The sequence below is a fragment of the Lithobates pipiens genome, unplaced genomic scaffold (genome assembly GCF_037356315.1).
Source record: "Lithobates pipiens isolate NorthernLeopardFrog02 unplaced genomic scaffold, aLitPip1_a1.2 Scaffold_3, whole genome shotgun sequence".
Lineage (NCBI taxonomy): Eukaryota > Metazoa > Chordata > Amphibia > Anura > Ranidae > Lithobates > Lithobates pipiens.
In genome coordinates this window covers 148027782-148050698 of record NW_027507790.1, presented here as the reverse complement: position 1 = coordinate 148050698, position 22917 = coordinate 148027782, and the positions used below count along the sequence as shown (strand labels likewise).

The window sequence follows — 22917 nt, the reverse complement described above, 5'->3', positions numbered from 1 at the left end:
TTTTATGAAATAATTTTGAGTTGAAACAGAAACTACTGTATAATAACAAACGACAATTGACTTAACTGCTTTAAATTCAACAAAAGTCTTTTGGTTTGACACTGGTAATTGCATTTTGCACCCAGAACTGGACCGCATACTCCAGGTGCGGCCGGACCAGAGTCTTGTAGAGTGGGAGAATTATTGTTTTATCTTTGGAGTTAATCCCCTTTTTAATGCATGCTGATATTCTGTTTGCTTTGCTTGCAGCAGCATGGCATTGCATGCCATTGCTAAGCCCATCATCTACTAGAACCCCCAGGTCCTTTTCCATCCTAGATTCCCCCAGAGGATCTCCCCCTAGTGAGTAAATTACATTCATATTTTTACCACTCAAATGCATTATTTTACATTTTTCTACATTAAACCTCATTTGCCATGTACCAACCCATTCATTTGTTCAGATCTTCTTACAAAGTTTACACATCCTGCGGAGAAGTTATTGCCCTGCTTAGCTTAGTATCGTCCGCAAATACAGAGATTGGGCTGTTTATCCGATCCTCCAGGTCGTTTATGAATAAATTAAATAGGATTGATCCCAGGACAGAACCCTGAGGGACCCCACTTTCCACACCGGACCATTCCCCATTTATCACCACCCTCTGAACTCGCCCCTGTAGCCAGTTTTCAATCCATGTACTCACCCCTATGGTCCATGCCAACGGAACTTACTTTATACAGTAAACGTTTATGGGGAACTGTATCAAATGCTTTAGCAAAATCCAGATACACCACATCTAAAGGCCTTCCTTTATCTAGATGTCAGCTCACCTCCTCATAGAAGGTTAATAAATTGGTCTGGCAAGAACGATTCTTCATGAATCCATGCTGAATACTGCCAAGGATACTGTTGTTATTACTAAAATCTTGTATATAAACCCTTATCATCCCCACCAACAGCCTGCATACTATTGATGTTAGACTAACTGGTCTGTAATTCTCAGGGATGTATCTTGGTCCTTTTTAAATATTGGTGCTACATTGGCTTTTCTCCAATCAGCTGTTACTATTCTAGTGAGTAGATGGTTCGTAAAAATTAGGAACAATGGTCTGGCAATTACTTGGATGCCGGCACTGGGAACCCGATGGCTAGTGAAGAACTAGCCTGCATGAGGATGGCGTGTGACCCCTGGACAGGTAAATGCATGTTTAATAAAAAAGTACAGGATTTGTAGCTGCTGACTTTTTTTTTCTCCAGAGTGAACAACCACTTTAACCACTTAAGGACCGCCTCATACGTAGGCAGAATGGCATGGCTGGGCACAAGCACTACAGGTACATTGCCTTTAAGAGCCCAGCCGTGGGTTGCGTAAACAAACCTATCCCCATGCTTCCTAGTTGCCTGTCACTGATCGTCTGTTCCCTGCCATAATGTCGCAGACCGCTACCATTACTAGCAAGAAAAAAAAAAATATATGCCATCAATCTATCTCCTATAACTTTTGCGCAATCCAATCAATATACGCTTATTGCAATTTTCATTACCAAAAATATGTAGAAGAATACATGTTGGCCTAAACTAAGAAAAAATTAGCTTTTTTAAAAAAAAATAAAATAAATTGTGATATTTATTATAGCAAAAAGTACAAAATAATGTTATTTTTTTCTAAATTGTCACTCTTTTTAAAAACCGCAGAGATGATCAAATACCACCAAAAGAAAGTTCTATTTGTGGGGGGGGGAAAAAAGGACGTCAATTTTGTTTGGGAACAACGTCGCACGACTGCGCAATTGTCAAAGCGACAGTGCTGAATCGCAAAAAGTGCTCTGGTCAGGTAGGGGGTAAAATCTTCCGGGGCTGAAGAGGTAAAGATAAAAAAAAAACACTCGGTTTAGTATCATTTTCATTTTGTTAAAGGCATAACAGCATGTCCTTCTGCATAAGTTAATGATAAATGAGCAGCTTTTGTTTCATCTCTCCACCATAATTTTGGGGATTCGTAACTCTTTCATAAAGATGAAAAAAAAAAAAGATGTTTTTGCTGTGTGTAAATACAACATATATGCATTTTTATATATGCGTATATGCAAAACATTTCTTATCCTGTTCAGCCAGCCAGTTTTGTGATCCAGGCACCCCTGTGAGACATCATTGCCAGGTGAGTGACCTTACTAAGTAGAAAATACAGCTTTGTTACTTTCTTACCCCCAGCATGCTAACTGGGCAATGAAGGAGCATCATGGTGCTATTGCAATCTTCACTGGCATGTTGGCTGTATTTTAAAAACAAATTATGTATTTAAAAAAAAAAAAAAAGGAATGCATAACTGGATTTGTTTTGTTCAGTCTGTCTGGAGTCTAGGTTAAAAAGAAAACACAAGCACAAAGAAGATAAACCGAGGTGCTCATAAATGTGACAATTACCTTTCATGCTGTCCTGTAGAAGTCCTTTTTTGAAGTATGCAAGAGCCAGTCCTGTGAGATCATCAAACTCGGTCAGAGCTGTGGATGTGTATGCCTTGATGGCTTCATCATATTGACCTATTGCACTACGAAATAAGAGATTCACTTTGATGTTTCTACCACGTGTACTTCAAACAAACAGCAGCAGTCAATACAACAAACACTTTCATAATTTGAAGAGTTAGTATAGGATATTACTTCCTCATTAAATTAAATTGCTAAGACTACAGGGCAGTATAATCTCATATTTTCCTTCATTAATGGTAAACACTTTTGATTAAATGGTTTTAAATTCAGCACCACATCCATATTCAAGAAGCCAATATACAGTGGTAAATCAAAAATCTTCATGCTTTACAGGATACTGTGAAAAGGATATTATATAAATCTTATGTAACATTATGAAAATGGAATCTTAGTCGCACTGGCTTGTCTTAGTTATCCCTTGTATGTGCACTGTATTTGTTTTCATCATATCTACTAGGTATGAACAAAATGATCCCTACAATCCAGTTTCCCGAAGCCTTTTGTGGCCACCATTAAAAATAATAATAATAATATATGATTAAGAGTTTATCTACAGCCTTAATATAAAGCAAAATACATTTTAACAGAACCCTCAGTCACCTGCTATGGTTCCTGCCCTGCAGTTTTTACAGAAAATACAGCACAGAACTCAAACTTCACTTAGACACTTCTCCGGCTCCAAAAGTTTGAAATACTGCACACCTAAAACGTAAGCGGCGGTAGCAGACTTTTTTTTATTACCCAATAAGGTAATGATATAACAAAGGTAGATCTCCATCAGTAAGATTTCAGAAAAAACACTCAATTTCTAGGGCAGAAACATATTTGCAATAAGAATAGAAGGAGATTGTTCCAATTAGAATTACTGAAATGTTATTTTATGAAAACAGAGCAATGTGCAAAAAACTGTAGTGACCATGATTAGGCCCTTTTGTGGAGTGAAATGTGCTGGAGTAGGAGTTGGACAGGTGAAACTATGTTGTGAATACTCCATTTATTGTATCACAAATGCTGGTTTTACATCGGGGACGGCATCAGTGTGCAGCCCTTAATTTCTACTATAAAATCAAAACAGTAACCAGTTGCACACTATTCTTAGTTAGAGTGACTATAAGTAAACAGCCTTTATTTAACCAGTTCTTGTCCATGCTATAGCCTGAAAGACGGCTACAGCGTGGCTTTCCAGTTTTGGGAGGACACCCATGGACATGCCCCATGTGAGCACGCACACGTGTCCTTTGGACACAGCTGATCACTGATTGTTGTAAAGGGCCAAGCAAATTGGTCCTTTACCATGTGAGCAGCTGTGTCCAATCACAGGTGGTCGCATGTAAACAGACTTGCCATTTATTGGCATTACTTTCCTCGCTTGATAATCAGTGCAGCTCCGCCAGTGCCCCCACCCATTGGCGCAGCTCCGTCAGTGCCCCTGCCCATCGGCGCAGCTTCGTCAGTGCCGCCTACCAGTGCTATTCAGTATGGCTGTAACAAACTATTATTTTCATAAGCGATTAGTTGACCGATTATTGTTTCGATTAATTTGTTAACAATCTTTAAAAAAAATTTTTTAAATTGTAGCGTAAAAAAAGGCAATTTATTCTTAAATATCTCCTATGCAGTGGTAAATATAAATAACCAACTATATGGTTAGGGAGCAAAATATCTAATCCACTCAGAATAACAGAGAGAAGAGATGTACTGTAGATAATATTAGAGAAGACTTACTTACTTAAGACTTATACATTAGAGGAGAGATATACTGTATATGCTATTAGAGGATATATACTATTGAAGGGTGAATCTGGTAACTATCAGACTCAGAGATCACATTTTCTATTTAAAAACAGGAATGTCTTCCTTCAAAAAAAAAAAAAAAAAAAAAAGGTAATTTTAATAACGTTTGTTCGATTTTCTAATCGTTATTGGGGGTCAAACTGACGTTCATTTTCAAACACAGTGGTGGGAAAATTTGGAAATAGAAAACTTCTTGGTCAAAGGAATTTTCAGACAGTGTATGTGGTTTTCGTTCAGAAATTACAATTATTTTAAAAACAAGTGAAAATTTCAAACATTCTTTCATTCAGCGAATGTACAAAGATTTTTTGTCTAAATATTCTCGTCCGAAAATTGATCCGTGTGGCCAGTATAAGGCTCGGTACACACCTATGCAGTTTCCTTTTGATCTGTTTCTGCAGTGCTTTTTGGTATGCGTTTTGATTTTGGCGCACGTGATTTTGTTTTGCGATTTGTGTTTTTCCTTTTTTTTTTTTTGGCCAATTTGTTGTTGGGCAGATTAAAACACACAAATTGCTGCAAAAGTGCATTACATGCTTTTCTGTAGCTTCTCCTTTGAAGTATATGGAACCAAAAACGCACTGCTTTATGTTAAAAAAAAAAGTCCTTGGCCTTTTCCAAATACGCAGCGGCTGAAAAAAAGCATAGATGTGACATGTCCCATGTAAATTAACTGTAGTGTGTTCATGTGGTTATATATATATATATATATATATATATATATATATATATATATATATATATACACACACACACACACAAAATTTTTGGTCTTTTTTTTGTTGTTTAGCAAAAAAAAAAAACTGTGGTGATTAAATACCACCAAAAGAAAGCTCAAAAAAAACATTTATAAAAATCAAATTGTCATTTAATCAAAGTGCGACAGTAAACTTGTCACAAACCTGAGCAATTCAAACATAAGATAAGCACTGTAGGCAGACAGCAAGAACAGACCGGAAATTAGAGTTCATTGAGCCTCTGTACTAAAAATCTGGAAAGAGCATGGTGGATGATGTCAGTGCTCAATCCTTAACCCCTTCTGTAGTAAACGCCAGAAATCTGATGGCATCCAGTGGCACATATACCATGCTAGCTCCCAGTGCCCTGTGTGAACAGTCTACCCACAAAGAAAGTCTTCAGAGACAAAGCAAGCAAGAAGACAATGCCAATGACTCTGGACCTGGAAAATGCTCTACTGCTAACTTTTACAAGAACTAAATCTGGAAAGCGCCATAAGGCAGAACCCAGATTCGTAGGTTACTTTCAGGATAGCTTGGCCTGTCTAGTCCAGCATTCCAAAGCTTGGCTGAGGAAAGTCCTATCTGGACAGCTGCTATGTAGAGTACAGTTTAAGTGACAATTTAGTAATACATTTTGACTGAAAAAAATTGGAGAAAAGCTTGCAAAACCATTGTTAGACTTCTATCAGCAGAGCTGAAGGAAAAATAGGATTTTTATTACAGCTTACCTGTAAAATACTTTTCTTGGAGTACATCATGGGACACAGAGCCTTAATTACTTAATGGGTTATGGGCCACCTTCAGGTGTTGACACTGGTAAACCCAATCAAAGGAAGTTTACTCCCTATATAACCCCCTCCTCCTTCCAGGAGCACATCAGTTTTTGTAGCAAAGCAATATACTTGTATCCCAAAAAAGAGGGGAGGGGGACCTCTGTGTCCCATGATGTACTCCAAGAAAAGGATTTTACAGGTAAGCTGTAATAAAAATCCTATTTTCTTTATCACACATCATGGGGCACAGAGCCTTAAGTAATTACTTAAGGGGATGTCCTATAGCAATGCCATATGAGGGGTGGGAGAAAACAACCTGCAGGGTACACCCAGACTTGAGGATATACTGCTGCTTGCAGCACACTGTGCCCGAAGGCGATATCCTCATACCTCCTTACATTCACCTGATAAAATTTTGTGAATGTATGCACTGAAGACCAAGTTGCACCCTTACAGATCTGAGCCATGGAGGCCTGATGACGCACTGCCCAAGAAGCACTAACCGACCTAGTAGAATGTGCCTTAACTTGAAAGGGGAATCTTACCCCTTAAATCATAAGTTTGAATTATCACTTGCCGAATCAATATAGCGACAGTGGATTTTGACGCTGCCTGTCCTTTCGTAGGACCCTCTGGCAGAATAAATAAGACCTCAGTCTTACGAATCTGAGCAGTTTTGTTTAAATACATTTTCTCTGCTCTCACCACATCAAGGCAATGTAGTGGTCTTTCTTCCTGGGAACATGGTTTTGGAAAAAATTATGGCAGGACAATATCTTGGTTCAGGTAAAAACCTGAAATTACTTTTGGCAAAAAAACTTGGGCAAGGGTGTAACACTCTGTCCTCATGAAAAATCAAATATGGCTCTTTACAAGAAAGAGGGGCCAATTTTGAAACCCGCCTTGCTGAGGATATAGCAACCAAAAATACCAACTTCCTTGTCACAAAGACTAGGGGAACCTGTTGTATTGGTTCAAATGGCTGTTTTTGTAACACAGACAGAACTAAGTTTAAGTCCCAAGGGTTCAAGGGGGGTTTGACGGGTGGATTAAGCAGCGCCACCCCTTGTATAAAGCCCTGGACTAAAGAATGTTTAGCAAGTGGTCTTTGAAATATGACCGATAAAGCTGAGACTTGGCCTTTAAAAGTACTTAAGGCCAATTTCAGTTCTACCCCTAATTGTAGAAAGACAAGAATTCTGCCTAGGATATATCTCAGAGGATGCCAACCCTTGGATTCACACCAGCAAACATAAGCCTTACAGACTTTATAATATATAGTTCTGGAAGCTGGATTCCTAGCATTAATCAGAGTAGAGATAACTGACCTGGAAAGTCCACATTTCTTTAGAATGTGTATTTCAATAGCCAAGCCCTTCAATTTAAATTTAGAGACTATAAGGAAGGATGGATGGAATATCGGTCCCCGAGAGAGCAGATATGGCTGTAGTGGGTGGGACCATGGGACCATTCATACTATAACCTTCTGGGCCATGCTGGTGCCACCAGAATTATCGGCTTTCTTTCCAGCTTGATCCTGCAAAGAAGTCGAGGCAGAAACTGAACAGGGGGAATGCACAGAACAGCGAGAACTGATCCCATGGGGTCACTAACGCATCTGTTCCGCATGCGAATGGAGCCCTTGTTCTGGCCACAAAGTTGACCAACTTCGTGTTGAACCTGGATGCTAGAAGATTCATGTCTGGAGTCCCTCATCTTTGACAAACAGCCTGAAATATGTCGGGTTGAAGAGACCATTCCCCTGGAAATAACTGCTGGGGACTTAAGTAGTCCGCCTGCCAATTCTCTACTCCCAGAATGACGATTGCAAAAAAGCATGAACATTCCTTTCTGCCCAAGTTAGAATATGGTTCACCTCTCTCTGTGCTGACAGACTTTTGGTGCCCCCTTGGTGATTGATATAGGCCACGGCCATGGCATTGTCGGAACTGAATTCTGATAGGACAATCCCGTAACCTGAAAGTCCAGGCCTTTAGAGTCAGACATACTGTGCGAATCTCTAGGATATTGATGGGTAAGATTCTTTCGGTTCTTGACCACTGTCCTTGGACAGTTGTCTTTTCTAGTACTGAAAGGCTGTCATCCATCGTTACCACATTCCAGATGACTGGCCTGAAGGAATTTCCTTTCAGCAGATTCTGGGTTAATGACCACTAAGTGAGGGTTTGGACCACTCTTGGGGATAGTCGCATTGGTAAGTCTAAAGCTTGAATTGTTTTGTTCCAAGCAGACAGGATACTGTTCTGCAACAGTCTTGAATGGAACTGGGCATAGGGAACTACTTTGAATGAAGCTACCATGGTTCCTAGCAACCTCATCAAGAGGCGAATGGAGGGATTGCCATTTGACCTGACCCTCCACACCAGTTCTCTTATAGAACTGATTTTTGCTTGAGGCAAGAACACCCTTTCTTGGGCTGTGACCCAAAAACTCCAGCCTGTTTAGTGGTATTAAGATTTCTCTGGGTTGAGAATCCAAACCTAGATAGTTGGTTGTAGTGCGTACTCTTTGCTCCAAACGAGTCACTGATTGATCTACAAGTAACAGATCATCTAGGTACACTATGACTGTTATTCCCTTAACCTGGCTGGAGGCGGGGCCAGCATTTTGGTGAACACCCGAGGTGCTGTGGCTAGCACGAAGGGTTGGGATACAAACTCGAACTGCAGAAACTTTTGATGAGCAGGAAATATAAGGACATGCGGATATGCATCCTGATGTCGAATGACGCCAGAAGTTCCCTTCCTAGAATGATAGAATCTATCGACCGGATTGTCTCCATGTGAAAGGAGCGGATCTTCAGGAATTGATTTAGCTTTCTTAGATCTAGAATGGGTCTGACTTCTTTAGGATTCTGTTTTGCAGATTTGCTACCCCAGACCTTCTTTTGAGCCTGGGTCTGACCCTGAGGTTTTCCTCTAGAGTCTGATGGCAGAGGCCGTCACCACTGCCTAGAGGCGGAAGCCCCTGGCACCAGGGAAAGAGCCCATTTAAATGAAGGACGTTTATATTTTCTTTTGACTGGTAAAAAAGTACTTTTCCCAGCAGAATTGTCTTGATATATTTATCCAAGTCTTCTCCAAACAGTCGCTCCCCATGAAAGGGGAACCCAGTTAGGAGGTTTTTACATGGTGTTTCAGCTGACCAATTTTTTCAACCACAGGATTCTGCGCATATGTACAAGTATAAGCGTAAGGCGGGATGCCTGGTGAATAGTGCCTTTAATGGCATCTATGGCAAAACATAATGCCTTAGGTAGATCAGCCAAATCCCGACCTTTTTGTGTAGGAAGCTCTCTAAGGGCCTGTTTAAATTTGCCCTTTAGGGATTGCCAGACGCCTATCGCGGCAACTGAGGGCTGAGTGATGGAAATGGAAAAAGCAGATTTTAGCAGGGATTCTAACTTTTTATCTGTTGGATCTATAAGTATCTGTGCATTGTCTACAGGACAAGTTATTATTCACATTGGAAAACGCAGCGTCAATTGCTGGTATTTTCTATCTTTTGGAGAATTTCTCCTCCAGAGGATAGAGAATTGAAAACCTCTTAGGAGGGAGAAAATGTTTATCCTGTTTATCCCATTCCGCAAAAATAAGCTGTTCAAGTAATGCGCAGTGTGCAGGAAACGCATGCAAAGGATGGGAATGTTTTAAAGAACCTAAGGAAGAAGCCAAGTTTTCATGAGACACTGTTAGAGGCAGCATGAAAGTGGAACAAACCATTTCTGTAAGAGATTGTATCAGCAATTTTTCAGATTGAGAAGCTGAAAAAGGTTAATCTACCGTTGTTTCCTCTGTAGAAGAATCCGTTTTTTTTCTCTTCCTAATCGATTGGGGGTAAAACCTCTTTGTGTGCCCACTGTTCCCCTTGCAAAGCTGAAGCGGGGGAGGGGGATCTAGTATGCTTCCTATCCATTTCAATGGAGAATGCGATTAAAGCCGCTAATCTTTCTTCCAGATCCTGAAGGGAGGAGGAAAGGGCATCTTTAGTCATGTATACAGGTGCTGAGATGTGAGAGGCAGCTGCACCATCAATTTGCTCCAATGGCTCACCCTGAGTTGCCATAATTGGTAATTCAGGCAAGAATGACAGCATGGAAATACAGCTGGAAATTCCAATGCCTGGGGGTAAAACCTTTACTCTTTTGGCTTTTGTGGTGGCTTTTTTGGCAGGCATAGTCCTAAGTACAAAAACAGAGGCGCTATACCAATTGCACTAAATCGCTGAAAATAATCATGACTTTTAAAGCTGCTATAAAGTTTAGCCTAGTGCTGGAAAGAGTGTCCTTCCAGTATCAGGAATGCCAGTTTTGCAACCCATACGCATCCCACAGCTCCTGTGTCCCTGTGTGCAAGCAGCTTGTTTCCTCCTCCTCAGCAGAGGAGAGACTGACACAGCTGTATTTATCAGTTATTAGCCTGCCATGCGTCCTCGTGGACATTTCACGGGACCTGCGTTAGGCCCTGCCCCCTCCAAAAAAATTCCGCCCCCTTTTTTATTTAAACATTTTCTCATGCCTGAGCACAGCGTGTTTTTCGGATCCCAGACCCAGCACGGTGGGGGGTGTTTGGGGGGTGGGATGTACGGGTGGTAGAGCCTCCTGCAGTGAGGCACAGACCTGTGTAAAAATACAGCCTACAGTAACAAACTATAGCCGTAAATTAGTGGGACATTCCGCATCCACGGCGGGGGGTGTGGGGGGTAATGTAAGGGGGGTGCAGCGCTGATGTCCCCCTAGGGGAAGTAAAAAAACATTTTTTCAGATTTGTTTTTACCTTGCAAAATCTCCTTTCACACGCTGTGCAGCCAGACACAGAACTGAGCAAACAGTGAGACAGAGTAAGGTATGTGCATAGACTCCAACTAGTGGAGATTTTAAGGCGTGACAACATTTTTGATTAAATGAATGTGGCATTATGCAAATAGGACTGGGTTATTCTGATCTGGTCTACAGTTTTTTGTTTGCCAGTGTCCAAACCTCCTGTAGGCGGCTATATAACCCCACAGTATTCATGTGTCCTTCAATGGACAAGAAAAGTAAACCATATATCAACCTGACTTGTAAATCCAGAAACACCAATGGCTGCTGTTTGTATCTCAATTGGAGACAGCAAGTGATGATACAAACAGTAATATATCAGAACTTCTATCCCTTCCCCCACTCATTCCAAACCCCAAAAAAGTATAATTTACATAGCAGTTCAACAAAAAAAATATATATTTTACCAGAGGGACCGTCCATAATTTCGAAGTGCGCAGGCATAGCGGTCTTTGTCTTCTTTATCAGAAAGTATCAAAACAGCCCTGTGAGAAAAGAAATTGCAGGCAAGAAGTGAAATCAGTGAGATGCTAAAGTTCCTTATTTTACTATAGGAACCATTTCTCCACTTGCACTTTGGTTGTGATTTGAAAGAAACCCAAACGCCTAGAAACAGTAAGAAAAATTCTGTACAATTTAAATTGCTTCCACGTGCAAACGGAACGCAAATTATATATATATATATATATATATATATATATATATATATATATATATATTTTTTTTTCTTTGGTTAAACACAATCGTTTAGAAAGACCTAAATCCGTGTTACTTACAGCTTAGCTGAGTGGGTCAGCTTAATGAAGCTTGTCTTCTTGCTTTCTCTGTTGCATTTATCACTAGGGAGTTTCACATTTCAAAGTTCAAATGTGACTGGTTGATGCAAGAAACTGATACATGAGCATGCCCATTTGCAAGTAGCAGAGAAGAGCTCACAGTGTTTATGGGCAGACAGAGCAGGAAATAAAATTATTTAAAAGAACAATTCAACTTTTCCAGTTATTTCTTTGAGTAACTATCATACTCATGGCAACCTCCAGCAGTTGCCTGGAGTATGGCTCGCCTGATGGGAATGAATAAAGGCCATGGCACATGTGGAGATTGCAGGGGAGCTGGCTGAATTGCTGGATTGGTAGTTCTAAGCCCAAGTTGCCTTAGGGGGTATGGAGGGGCCAAAAATGAAGTTGACCTTTAACCACTTAAGGACCGCCGCATGTCAATGTACGTCATCAGAATGGCATGTACAGGCACAAGCACGTACATGTACGTGCTTGCCTTCCAGTGGGTTGGGGGTCCGATCGGACCCCCTCCCGCTGGATGCGGTGGTCCGTTTCGCTTCAGGAGCGATCCGGGATGAGGGGATGACCGTTGGTTTCTGGCCATCCCCTCTCGATCGCTCCTGGCGAATGAGAAGCTTCCTCCCGCTGTGTATAGTAAACACAGGCAGGGAGGAAGTGATGTCATTCTCCTCAGGGCGGTCTTTTTGACCCGACTACGAGGAGAACACTGAAAGTGCACCAAACACTACACTAACATGTAGGCACATGTAGGCACACATAGGCACACAACCCCCCCCCCCCCCCCGATCGCCCGTGTCACTAAGCGATCGTTTTTCTGATCGCTGCATTAGTGTCACTGGTGCCGCTAAGTAGCTAGTTAATTTTTTAGGTTCACCGCCAGGTTTTTATAGCGCTAGGTACCCCGATATACTACCCAATAATGGTTTTAACCCCCTGATTGCCCCTAGTTAACCCTTTCACCCCCTTTTGCCAGTGTCACTAAGCGATCATTTTTCTGATCGCTGCATTAGTGTCACTAGTGTCGCTAGGTAGCTAGTTATTTTTTTAGGTTCACCGCCAGCTTTTTATAGCGCTAGGTACCCCGATATACTACCCAATAATGGTTTTAACCCACTGATTGCCCCAGTAAACCCTTTCACCAGCGATCACAGTATAAGTGTCACTGGTGACGCTGGTTAGCCAGTTAGTTATTTAGGTTCCCCGTCAGGTTTTTATATAGCGCCAGGGACCCCCATATACTACCTAATAAAAATTTGAACCCCCTGATTGCCCCTAGTTAACCCTTTCCCCAGTGATCATCATATAAGTGTTACGGGTGACCCTGGTGAGTTAGTTTGCTTTTTATAGCATCAGGGCACCCACCATTTATTACCCAATAAAGGTTTAACCCCCTGATCACCCGGCGGGTGATATCAATTAGGTTTTAGGGTCAGGGTCTGAGTCGCCCCAGGCAGCGCTAGGTTAGTGCCAGTACCGATAACACCCACGCGCAAAGCATAAACCTCCCGTAGTGGTGTAGAATCTGAACAGATCAATATCTGATCAGATCTATACTAGCGTCCCCAGCAGTTTAGGGTTACAAAAAAACGCATTGTTAGCAGGATCAGCTCAGATACCTGCTAGCACCTGCGTTTTGCCCCTCCGCCCAGCCCACCCAAGTGCAGTATCGATCGATCACTGTCACTTACAAAACACTAAACACATAACTGCAGCGATCGCAGAGTCAGACCTGATCCCTGCGATCGCTAAGTTTTTTTTTTGGTAGCGTTTTATATTTAAATCCGGAAGGCAGTGCTTAGTTTTTGGGGGCCCGTACGTGGCTAGACTCCCAAAAAGTCCTCCATATGTGGTATCCCCGTACTCGGGAGAAGCAGCAGAATTTATTTTGGGGTGTAATTTGACTTATGCCCATAGCATGTGTGAGCAATATATCATTTAGTGACAACTTTGTGCAAAAAAAAAAAAAAAATGTTTTTTTAATATTCCTGCAACTTGTGGCAAAATATAAAATATTTCATGGACTCAACATGCCTCTCAGTAAATAGCTTGGGGTGTCTACTTTCAAAAATGGGGTCATTTGGGGGTGGATTTGTGCTATTTTGACATTTTATGGCCTTCGAAACTGTGATAGGTAGTGAGGAGTGAAATCAAAAATTTGCACCCTTAGAAACCCTGAAGGCAGTGATTGGTTTTCGGGGTGCCGTACGCAGCTAGCCTCCCAAAAAGTCCCACATATGTGGTATCCCCGTACTCAGGAGAAGCAGCAGAATATATTTTGGGGTGCAATTCCACATATAACTATGGCATGTGTGAGCAATATATCATTTAGTGACAACTTTTTGTAAACTTTTTTTTTGTTTTTCGTGTCATTATTCAATCACTTGGGACAAAAAATAAATAAAAAAATATTCAATGGGCTCAACATGCCCCTCAGCAATTTCCTTGGGGTGTCTACTTTCCAAAATGGGGTCATTTGGGGGGGTTTGTACTGCCCTGCCATTTTAGCACCTCAAGAAATGAGATAGGCAGTCATAAATTAAAAGCTGTGTAAATTCCAGAAAATGTACTCTAGTTTGTAGACGCTATAACTTTTGCGCAAACCAATAAATATACGCTTATTGACATTTTTTTTTACTAAAGACATGTGGCTGAATAAATTTTGCCCTAAATGTATGACTAAAATTGAGTTTATTAGATTTTTCTTCTAACAAAAAGTAGAAAATATAATTTTTTCTCAAAATTTTCGGTCTTTTTCTATTTATATTGCAAAAAATTTCAATCGCAGAGGCAATCAAATACCATCAAAAGAAAGCTCTATTTGTGGGAAGAAAAGGACGCAAATTTCGTTTGGGTACAACATTGCATGACCGCACAATTACCAGTTAAAGCAGTGCAGTGCGAAATTGTAAAAAGACCTCTGGTCCTTAGGGCCGGTTCACACTGCAGGCGAGGCGAGGCGACACCGACTTGCCTCGCCGCGACCTCAGCGGCAACTTGCAGATGACTTCTGTATAGAAGTCAATGCAAGTCGCCCCGAGGTCACCCAGAAGTAGTACAGGAACCTTTTTTCTGAGTCGGAGCGACTCGAGTCGCTCCTCTCAGAACGGTTCCATTGTACAGAACGGGGGCGACTTGTCACACTGCGGCGAGGCGAGTCGTGTCGCCTCGCATCGCCCGCAGTGTGAACCGGCCCTTAGGCTGAAAATTGGTCCAGGGCTGAAGTGGTTAAATGATATGTTTTATCCAACGTACTGTGTTTGTAAGGATCTCTTTGCTGCTTTAATTATGGAAGAAGAATAAGGACTGACATATTTAAATAGAAGAAAAAACTGGAAACATAGAAACCAAATTGGTGTTGGCTTTCTCAGCTTGCAGCAGAACAGTAAATAATGGCTTTTTGGTTGCTATTGGCTGTAAAACCATTTTCATTTCTTCAGCTTTTATTAAAAATATAACAATAAACCAATTACCTATGGTATGCTTCTTTTGCCTGAATCTTCAGCTTCAGGTGTTCATTTAAATATCCCAGCATCGCAAATGCAGCAGCATCATTCTGAATCCGATCTGTTAAGGTAATAAATTGCAATCTTTATAAAAACAACATTCCTCCTAAAGGAAACCTGATATTGGCTTTTCATCAAAACTTTATGTTTCAATGATTTTTATTGAAAATGTCTTATCAATTAAAGGGTTATACAATATGACATTGTAACAAACAGCTGTAACAGTACAGAAAGCTTTTCAGCGAGAGTACTAACATCGTTTGACCTGCATGACCAAAAGCACGGGTTCCCCCGAAACAAGAACCTAATACAGGTCAAGGGTGAATACAAACTAAAAGAAGTTTAATCCCTTAGAAAAATAAAGAAAGGACCACACCGACCCCACCATATTCCCCCCCAAAAAAGAGAGGAGAAACACCTGACTCACCCTGCACTCCAGAGAAACTTCACTCTCTGAAAATACTGTCATACCATATATGAAGACCTTCCAAATATATGATGTATTATTTATAACACAATTTGGTAGCATCCCTCTCCCCACCTGAGATCGGGAGAGTATATATATAAAAAAAAAACAAAGACATTAGTATAAGAAGAAGGGGGAGGAGGAAGAAGAGGATAGGAGAAGAAGGTAGGATACCAGAGAAAATAATGCACTCTATTATGGAATAAGCTGAACCCCAGTTAGTCACAAGGAGTCAGACAGATATTTGATCCAGGGTTCCCAGAGTGTATCTAGCAAAAGCGCAGAGAGGCGTTCATTTATCATGATCCAAGAGCTTGGATTTCACTAAATTAAATGGAATTGTGGGTATTCTCCATGACCTGGCACTCTCTATCCTAGCTGCCGTAAAGATGAAGGCTATGAGTTTCCCTGCCTGTCTGGGGGTTCCATCTACCGATCGCCCCAAAAGAGCTTGCTGCGGAACTTTATGTAGGTTTACCTGCGTAAGTGAATAAATAAGATTATAGATGCAGGTCCAAAAGCGTTTCATCCTGCGGGCAAGACCACCATGTATGTAATACTGTACACTCCATCCCACATCCTCGAAAACACAAAGGGGAAATTCCTGGTACACACATTGCTATTCTCGTAGGGACCGTGTACCATCTCATTAGCACCTTGTAGTTGGCTTTGATCAAGGAGGCGTTTATGTATGATCCCAATGCACACCGTAACATTTTGGACCATTCAGCCATTTCAAACGTTTTGCCTAGGTCTTGTTCCCATTTCGTCATGTAGAACAATTTTTGTGACTTAGAAGTCAGTATTGCATAAATCTTAGAGCTGTGTCCAGTGTGCTTATCAAAAGTCCTACACAAACACTCCATTGGTGTGGAAGTAGTAATATCAGATGTATGCTGTAGAGAGTTAAAAAAATGAGCAATTTGAATATAATGAAAGAATTCAGAGTTTGGAAGTTGATATTTGTCTCATAGGGTGTCCTTGGATAAGACCCCTCTGTGGTCACAAAGATCAGCTATGCGCTGTAAACCTTTATTAGTCCACCAAGCAAAGGTGTGGGGATGGAGACCCGGAGTGAATGTTGGATTAAGGACCAAGAGGGCCATAGGGGTATGCAGTGATTTAAAGCCGTGGGGCTTCACAAGTCTGTCCCACAAATGTAATGAGAATGATAGTGTTGGGCACATTATGACCGGCCTATCTTTTGGTTGCAGCCACATTAAATGACAAATGGTCTTGTTGGATATAAAGATGATCCCAGTTTCATCCATATTGGTGGCGGTAATGAGGAATGAAACCCTATTAGTTGAGCCAGTTGTGCCGCTCGGTAGTTTGTAGCTAGATCTGGGTGCACTTATTCACTCGTGGTCTCTTTTTCCCCCAGATAAATTTCAAAACCTCATTTTGAAATTTATGTAAGGCATGGAAATCTGGACAGACAATGTTCTGAACAAGTATAATAACCTGGGCAAAAGATTCATCTTTATTGTGTACAGCCTGCCGAACCATGACAGTCGATTGCGTTCCCATCGATAAAGGTTTACATTTAAAAAAAATAACAGGTTAACTTTTCCCCACCAGCAGCACACAGGCACATTTCCTTTCTGCCTAGTCTCTCCATTAAGAAGGATGATTTCAAGTACGAGGGAGCATGTTGCTTCCTCCCACATGCTGGTGGCAGTCTCAGGGACTATTACCCTGTGCTGATCCATAGGTGCAAAATGAGAGCTCATCTCTGTGTAACAAACAGGTCATGAATTGGGGCTTCCTCTGCACTTTCAAAAAAGGGAGAGATCTACAATGGCAGGGCCGTATATTCTCACTAGAAGTTTTTGTTAAACAATGACATCTAATATTTATGAATAAACAAAAGCAGCTTACAGTGGTAAGAAACTAATTTGGTCACACAAGGTGCCAATTATTTATAAAGAAACGTAAACTGTTATATTACCTGTATATTTGTTGAGGGCTAGGTGAGCTGCAGAGATGGCATTCATCTGTAATATGCTATAGCGATACAGCTCTGTGTTTCTATTGCTTTTATCCTGCAGGGTTGTACAGACCCAGTGAGCATACCCATTGGCACCCTCTGTCTGTGAAAGAAACAACACAACCAAAATGAATTACATTGCTGTGTAAATCATGCTTGCAGGTATACGCCTTAGGCCAAAGGCTAGCTTGAAATGACCATACAAGAGACCCAGGTTTTTCTTTATCCAGATATTACTTTAGTTAACCAGGAAGAAACCCATTTAGAATCATTAGGTTATCAGGTGTTTTGGGAACACTTAATCCCAAATTTGAGACTGAGGTCCAGGGATTCCCACACATCAGCATTTCTGCAAGCTCATTATGCACAATCCAAGACAATGATAACCAAAACATCAATTACACCAGAATTTCCTGGATTAAAGCATATGTCCAGGTATTACACAAAACATTTACTCTGAAAGCACCCCTCTCCCACTCTATATTGACTCAGCATTCATTTTTTTACCTGTTCTTATAGAAAGAAACAGCTTCTATTACACCCTGTAACATCATCAAGGGACTTGAAACATTCTTGTAGGGCAGGGATATGCAATTAGGGGACCTCCAGCTTTTGCAGAACTACAAGTCCCATGAGGCATAGCAAGACTCTGACAGCCACAAGAATAACACCAAGAGGCAGAGGCATGATGGGACTTGTAGTTTTGCAACAGCTGGAGGTCCGGTAATTGCATATCCCTGTTGTAGTGGAAGCTTCCCAGAGCCAATTAACATAAGTATGCCCCTTAGAACTTCAACTGCCAATATCCCTTTCCCTACACAGTGTGTGGGAAGGCTCTTGGGAGTCAAAGCAACACTGTTTTGATTAAGAAATCAATATATGCATGTCCTAAGAGAGAGAGAAGAGTGAGGAACAGTTCTGTAGTCTAGCAAAGCTCACAATGCTGGTTGGAATTTCAGTGCAGCAAAGGCACTACATTGTCAGTCCAAACAAAAATATATTTTTCAATACTTGCAGCTTATTTTTTTAAACAGATAATACATAGAAAATGTGCAGAGTTGTAATGAACGTGTTTTTGTTTTGTACTGAACCAACTAGCAATTTCAACTAAATTACACTACATCTCTGTTCCAGTAATTGTTCATTTTCTGGTGCTGAATGAGCCGAGTATCATTTTACAAGACTTTTACACCTTCCAAAGAACACTATGAAGGGGTTAGCATGCAATAAGACGAGAAGCAGCGGCGTAATTCCAACTGCTTGCATAATTGTGTATATCACAGATCATTTAGAATGAAATCATTCAGTCTCCCGCTCCTTCCTCATTGCATACTAAAGAATAGATTCCATGTAAAGAGACTTCAGGAATGGAAATTGATCAACACACAATTGGCAAAAGGCTGCGGCTTCTCCCAGAGATACTGCAAAGAATTATGGGATATTTATATACAACACAAAGTGAGCTACAATTAATGGATTCTTTTATTTCAGCATTGATGCAGTATTTTAGTTAGCTGCTCAGTTTTTTGTTGCATCATTTGCATTCTGTAGTGTTGTTCAAAATATAAATTATCCAGTTATTATTCATTTGTGAGCACATATAAAAAATAAAGAAATACAAATAAATTCTGCAGCCCCTGACAAAAATACGTATGTGTTTAGGCAAAAACATCACATGTGCTTTAGAATCTGACTACAAAAAAAATAACGCTTATCTCCTTGCTGGAGTATTAGGTAAAGTCAGCATTTTGTTTTTGGTGTATGAAATATGCACCTTGGGGATTCAATGCTTGTGATCTGATAGCCTGAAAATGTCCCTTCCTTCCCTCTTCTTTAACTGAATGCTTTCTGGCACTCTCACAGGTTTTGTAAAATCAGAATAGAGCACATTTGGGAGTTCCATCATTGATTTTTCACTAGTTTTAAACCTGTGCCCAAGATGATGAAACAACAACATTCTTAAAGTGTTGTTAACCCAAAAAAATGGATCCTACCCCTTTAAAGCATGTTATACAGCACAGTGCTTGTCCTATGTCTTTTGGCCCCTGGTAACGCCTAAAAAACCTGGCTGATCCTGCCAGTTTCTCCCCACCCCTCTGTAAACTGACCACGTTTCATCATGGCTGCTGAGACCAGACACCGTGGTCAGTTTATGCCTCTGTCATCAGCAGCCTGCTATCTGCTCTCCTCTGCTCCTGTGTCCTCCTCCCCCTCCCCTCTGTCTGTGTGAGCCGCTCCTCTCCCCTACAGCTGCTCTCATAACACAAACCTGTATACACCATCAGCACTGTCTCCTATTGCAGTGTCCCCCTCTGTGAATGATTTATAAATACTGTAAAATACCCAATTTAAGAGTTGAGATTGCGATCACATGACCAGCCAGCTCTCTCCTCCTGACTGACATCAGCAGAGGAATCTCAGCCCTGCCTGCTGCATCTCTCAGAGGAGAAAAGGAGAAATATGGCCAGTCATGTGACCACAATCTGTGCAGTGAAATTAAGTATTTGCAGAATTTATTTTCATAAATCACACATCGGGGGATACTACAAAAGGAGGCAGTGCTGATGGTGTATACAGGTTAGAGTGGCTTAACAACCACTTTAACGCCTAGTTAATTGCAGCATTAAAAATAAGTGGGCAGTCCTTGTACATGGCTCCAGAAAGCCCACATCGGGAGACAGGCATGTCCCAAGTTGTTAAATGCTAGCTAAACAATTGTCACCATTGTACTGTGAGTTTGCCAAAAATTATACTTTTTTTTTTTTTTACGATATTAGTTGACAGCAGTTCTTGAGAAAGTGACTTAAGTGTGGCTAAACATTCTGGACACTAATAAATTGGTTTAGACTATTAAAGTCAACTGGCACAATAGCAGCCAATATAAGATTTGATTTTTGTACTCATCATAAACTACATTTTCTTGGAGTCCATTAAAGAGCACAGAAAGCCTTTAGGTTGTACTACCATTTACAGGAGGACAGGACACTGGCAAACAAAAATAAAAGTGTAGGCCAACCCAGGAAAATACATCCTACTACCAGCATATTTCAGTTCTAAAGCAAAAACAGTATCAAGTATGTGATCACAAACACAGAGGGGTGAGACCTATGTCCCTAAATAGAATCAAACAAAAGGTTTTCAAAGCGAGTACAAAAAGCATATTTCCTTTCCTTTCCTTTCCATTGAGGAACACAGAAAACCTTCCACATGTTTGGAATAACTGCTGTGGAGCACACATTATACAAAAAGTGCATGCTACTCCAAATATTTAAATATTCATGTTTTCCATTGGATTTTAGCTTATTGGATAAAGGAATTACAAAAGAAGGCGTTGAAAAGCAGTTCAGCTCAGAAGTGACAACATGACAAGCAATCACTAACAGGCCTGAAGTAACAACAGAAAACTGAAAAAGGTTTGCTGCTCAAGGAGCTACCTGAATGACCTTATGTCCTGGCATCAGACAAGGCAAAATGCCCACCAGGCAAACAGAAGACCAAGTGGCAGCCTAACAAATCTTTGAAAAGTTGCTTAATGTCAAATAGCCCATGAAGTTCTCAAGGACCTAGTAGAGGGAGTCTTACCAGGAAAGGGGTCATTGGAACCATAGACTTGAATGATGGTCTGACTGAGCCACCTACAGATAAAATGGAGCCAGGCAAAGGGACAGGAGAAAAATGTCCTGGCCAAGGTCAAAGACAAAAACTACCCTAGATAAAAAGAGCTCCTGAAATCTTCACACCACCATATCCCTATGCAAAACCAAAAAAGGGGTCTTGACAAGATAATCATCAGTTAAAATGTGTGCCATGCAGAGGTGATATCTACAAGGAAAGCCACATTGTGGGTGAGAGTAGAAGAAGGAATGCCTCCAATGAGTTCAGATAAAGGCTTCTGAAGAGCAGAGAGAACCAGATTCAGCTTCCACAGGTAAACAATGGCGGAACCATGTGGAAAACCAATGAAGAGGAGGAAACGCAGTACGAAGAAGCTCCTGGGGTGAAAGCCCATAGACTCATACCAAGCAAAGCAAGCCTTTGACATCCGATGGTAGATCTTGCAGGAAGTGGACTTTCTAACCTTGAGCATCATAGGAATCACAGACAGATGCCTGTCCCTTAGAATTTGTGCTTCACAGCAGCCATTCTGTCAAAGCCAGCGACCAAAAAGCAGCATGGTAAATTAGTCCTTGAATAGTAGATCAGGATGATCAGGCAGGGCCCACTGTATGTCTCCCAGAAGTTTTACCAGGTCAGCGTACCACACCTGAATGTCCTCTAGTTCAGTGGTCATCAACCCTGTCCTCGGGGCCCACTAAAAGGCCAGGTTTTATGTATTACCTTGGGGAGATGCAGACTAAAATACTGCAATCACTGAGCAGAAAATTATATCACCTGTGATGTATTTCAATTATCTTGCAAATCTGGCCTGTTAGTGGGCCCTGAGGATAGGGTTGATGACCACTGTTCTATTTAGATCCAGCAAAAAAGGTGAGAAAATTGTTTTGAGGAAATACAAAACAGATTAGGGTGTATTGATCCCATGGTGCCACCAAAGCATCCATTGCGTTTGCCAGAGGATCCCTACAACTGAATTAAACCTGTCCATTTTGTTATTGAACCTGAAGGTCAGGAGGTCTACATCAGGTGGCATTCCAAACCTGTGACACAGGTCCTGAAATAACTCTGATTGTAGAGACCACTCTCCTTAATCCAGATGCTGCTGGCTGAGGAAGTCTGCCCACCAACTGTCCATGCCTGGCACGTAAACAGCTGAAAAGGCTGGAATGTAAAAAGCTCTGCCAAGGAGAGAATCGGATTCTACCTCTCTTGCTGCAGAAAGACTTTGTATGGCTCCCGTGTGGTTGATGTACACCACCGCCATGACTGACTGAATCCAAATCAGATAGCACTCCAACAGGTTGGTCCAACTATGAAGGAATAGCCAAACTACCTAGATTTCTGCCATCTGTGAGAAGTCACAGGTAAATTTGAACAGAGAAAGGAGGGGGAAAAGTTTGTAGCCCTAGGACACAGCACCCTACACTCAAGCTTCTGAAATGAAAGATGTCAAGCATCACAAAAGGTCAACAGACTTACACCCACTCTGGAAAGGGGAGGTGCACTTTAATGTGGAGGAAAGTTTGCCTGAGAAATTTGGCAGATTTGGAATGGCGGACTTTGAGGATGGACTGGGAACTAAGCTTGACGGATTTCAATGCTAAAATCAAAGTGGGGAAAAAAAGAGGGAGAAGCTTTCCATTCTGCTCCTTATGCTTCTTCTGCAGGGGGTGGGGAGTGCTATTACGACCAGTGATATCCCTAAAAAGAACATTTAGGGCAGCCTGAAGAGGCATTGTTCCCAAAGGGGCATGCAGATCAAGGGCTTCTCACAAGTCAGTTCACCCAGTCTAGCACTTCAGACCAAGTACCCTACACATATGCACAGACAGAAGACTCGTGCGAGAAAAAAAGCATGAGATTTCCAGCAAGCAAACACAGCTGAAATTCAATGCCATAGCCATCTGCGCCAAACGTCCCATAA

At 41.3% G+C, this 22917-nt stretch overlaps 1 protein-coding gene across 5 annotated transcripts in view; it reads right to left on the bottom strand.

The window, feature by feature from the left end:
- Positions 1 to 22917, bottom strand: part of SKIC3 (SKI3 subunit of superkiller complex) — a 204780-nt gene that overhangs the window by 84929 nt on the left and 96934 nt on the right. For all 5 annotated transcript variants that reach the window (XM_077462372.1, XM_077462378.1, XM_077462373.1 and 2 more), the window contains exons 26-29: positions 17337 to 17478; positions 14887 to 14980; positions 11024 to 11101; positions 2404 to 2528 (exon numbers count right to left, since the gene is read on the bottom strand). In XM_077462372.1, the coding sequence (XP_077318498.1) occupies positions 2404 to 2528; positions 11024 to 11101; positions 14887 to 14980; positions 17337 to 17478 (439 nt within the window). The remainder of the gene's footprint in view (positions 1 to 2403; positions 2529 to 11023; positions 11102 to 14886; positions 14981 to 17336; positions 17479 to 22917) is intronic.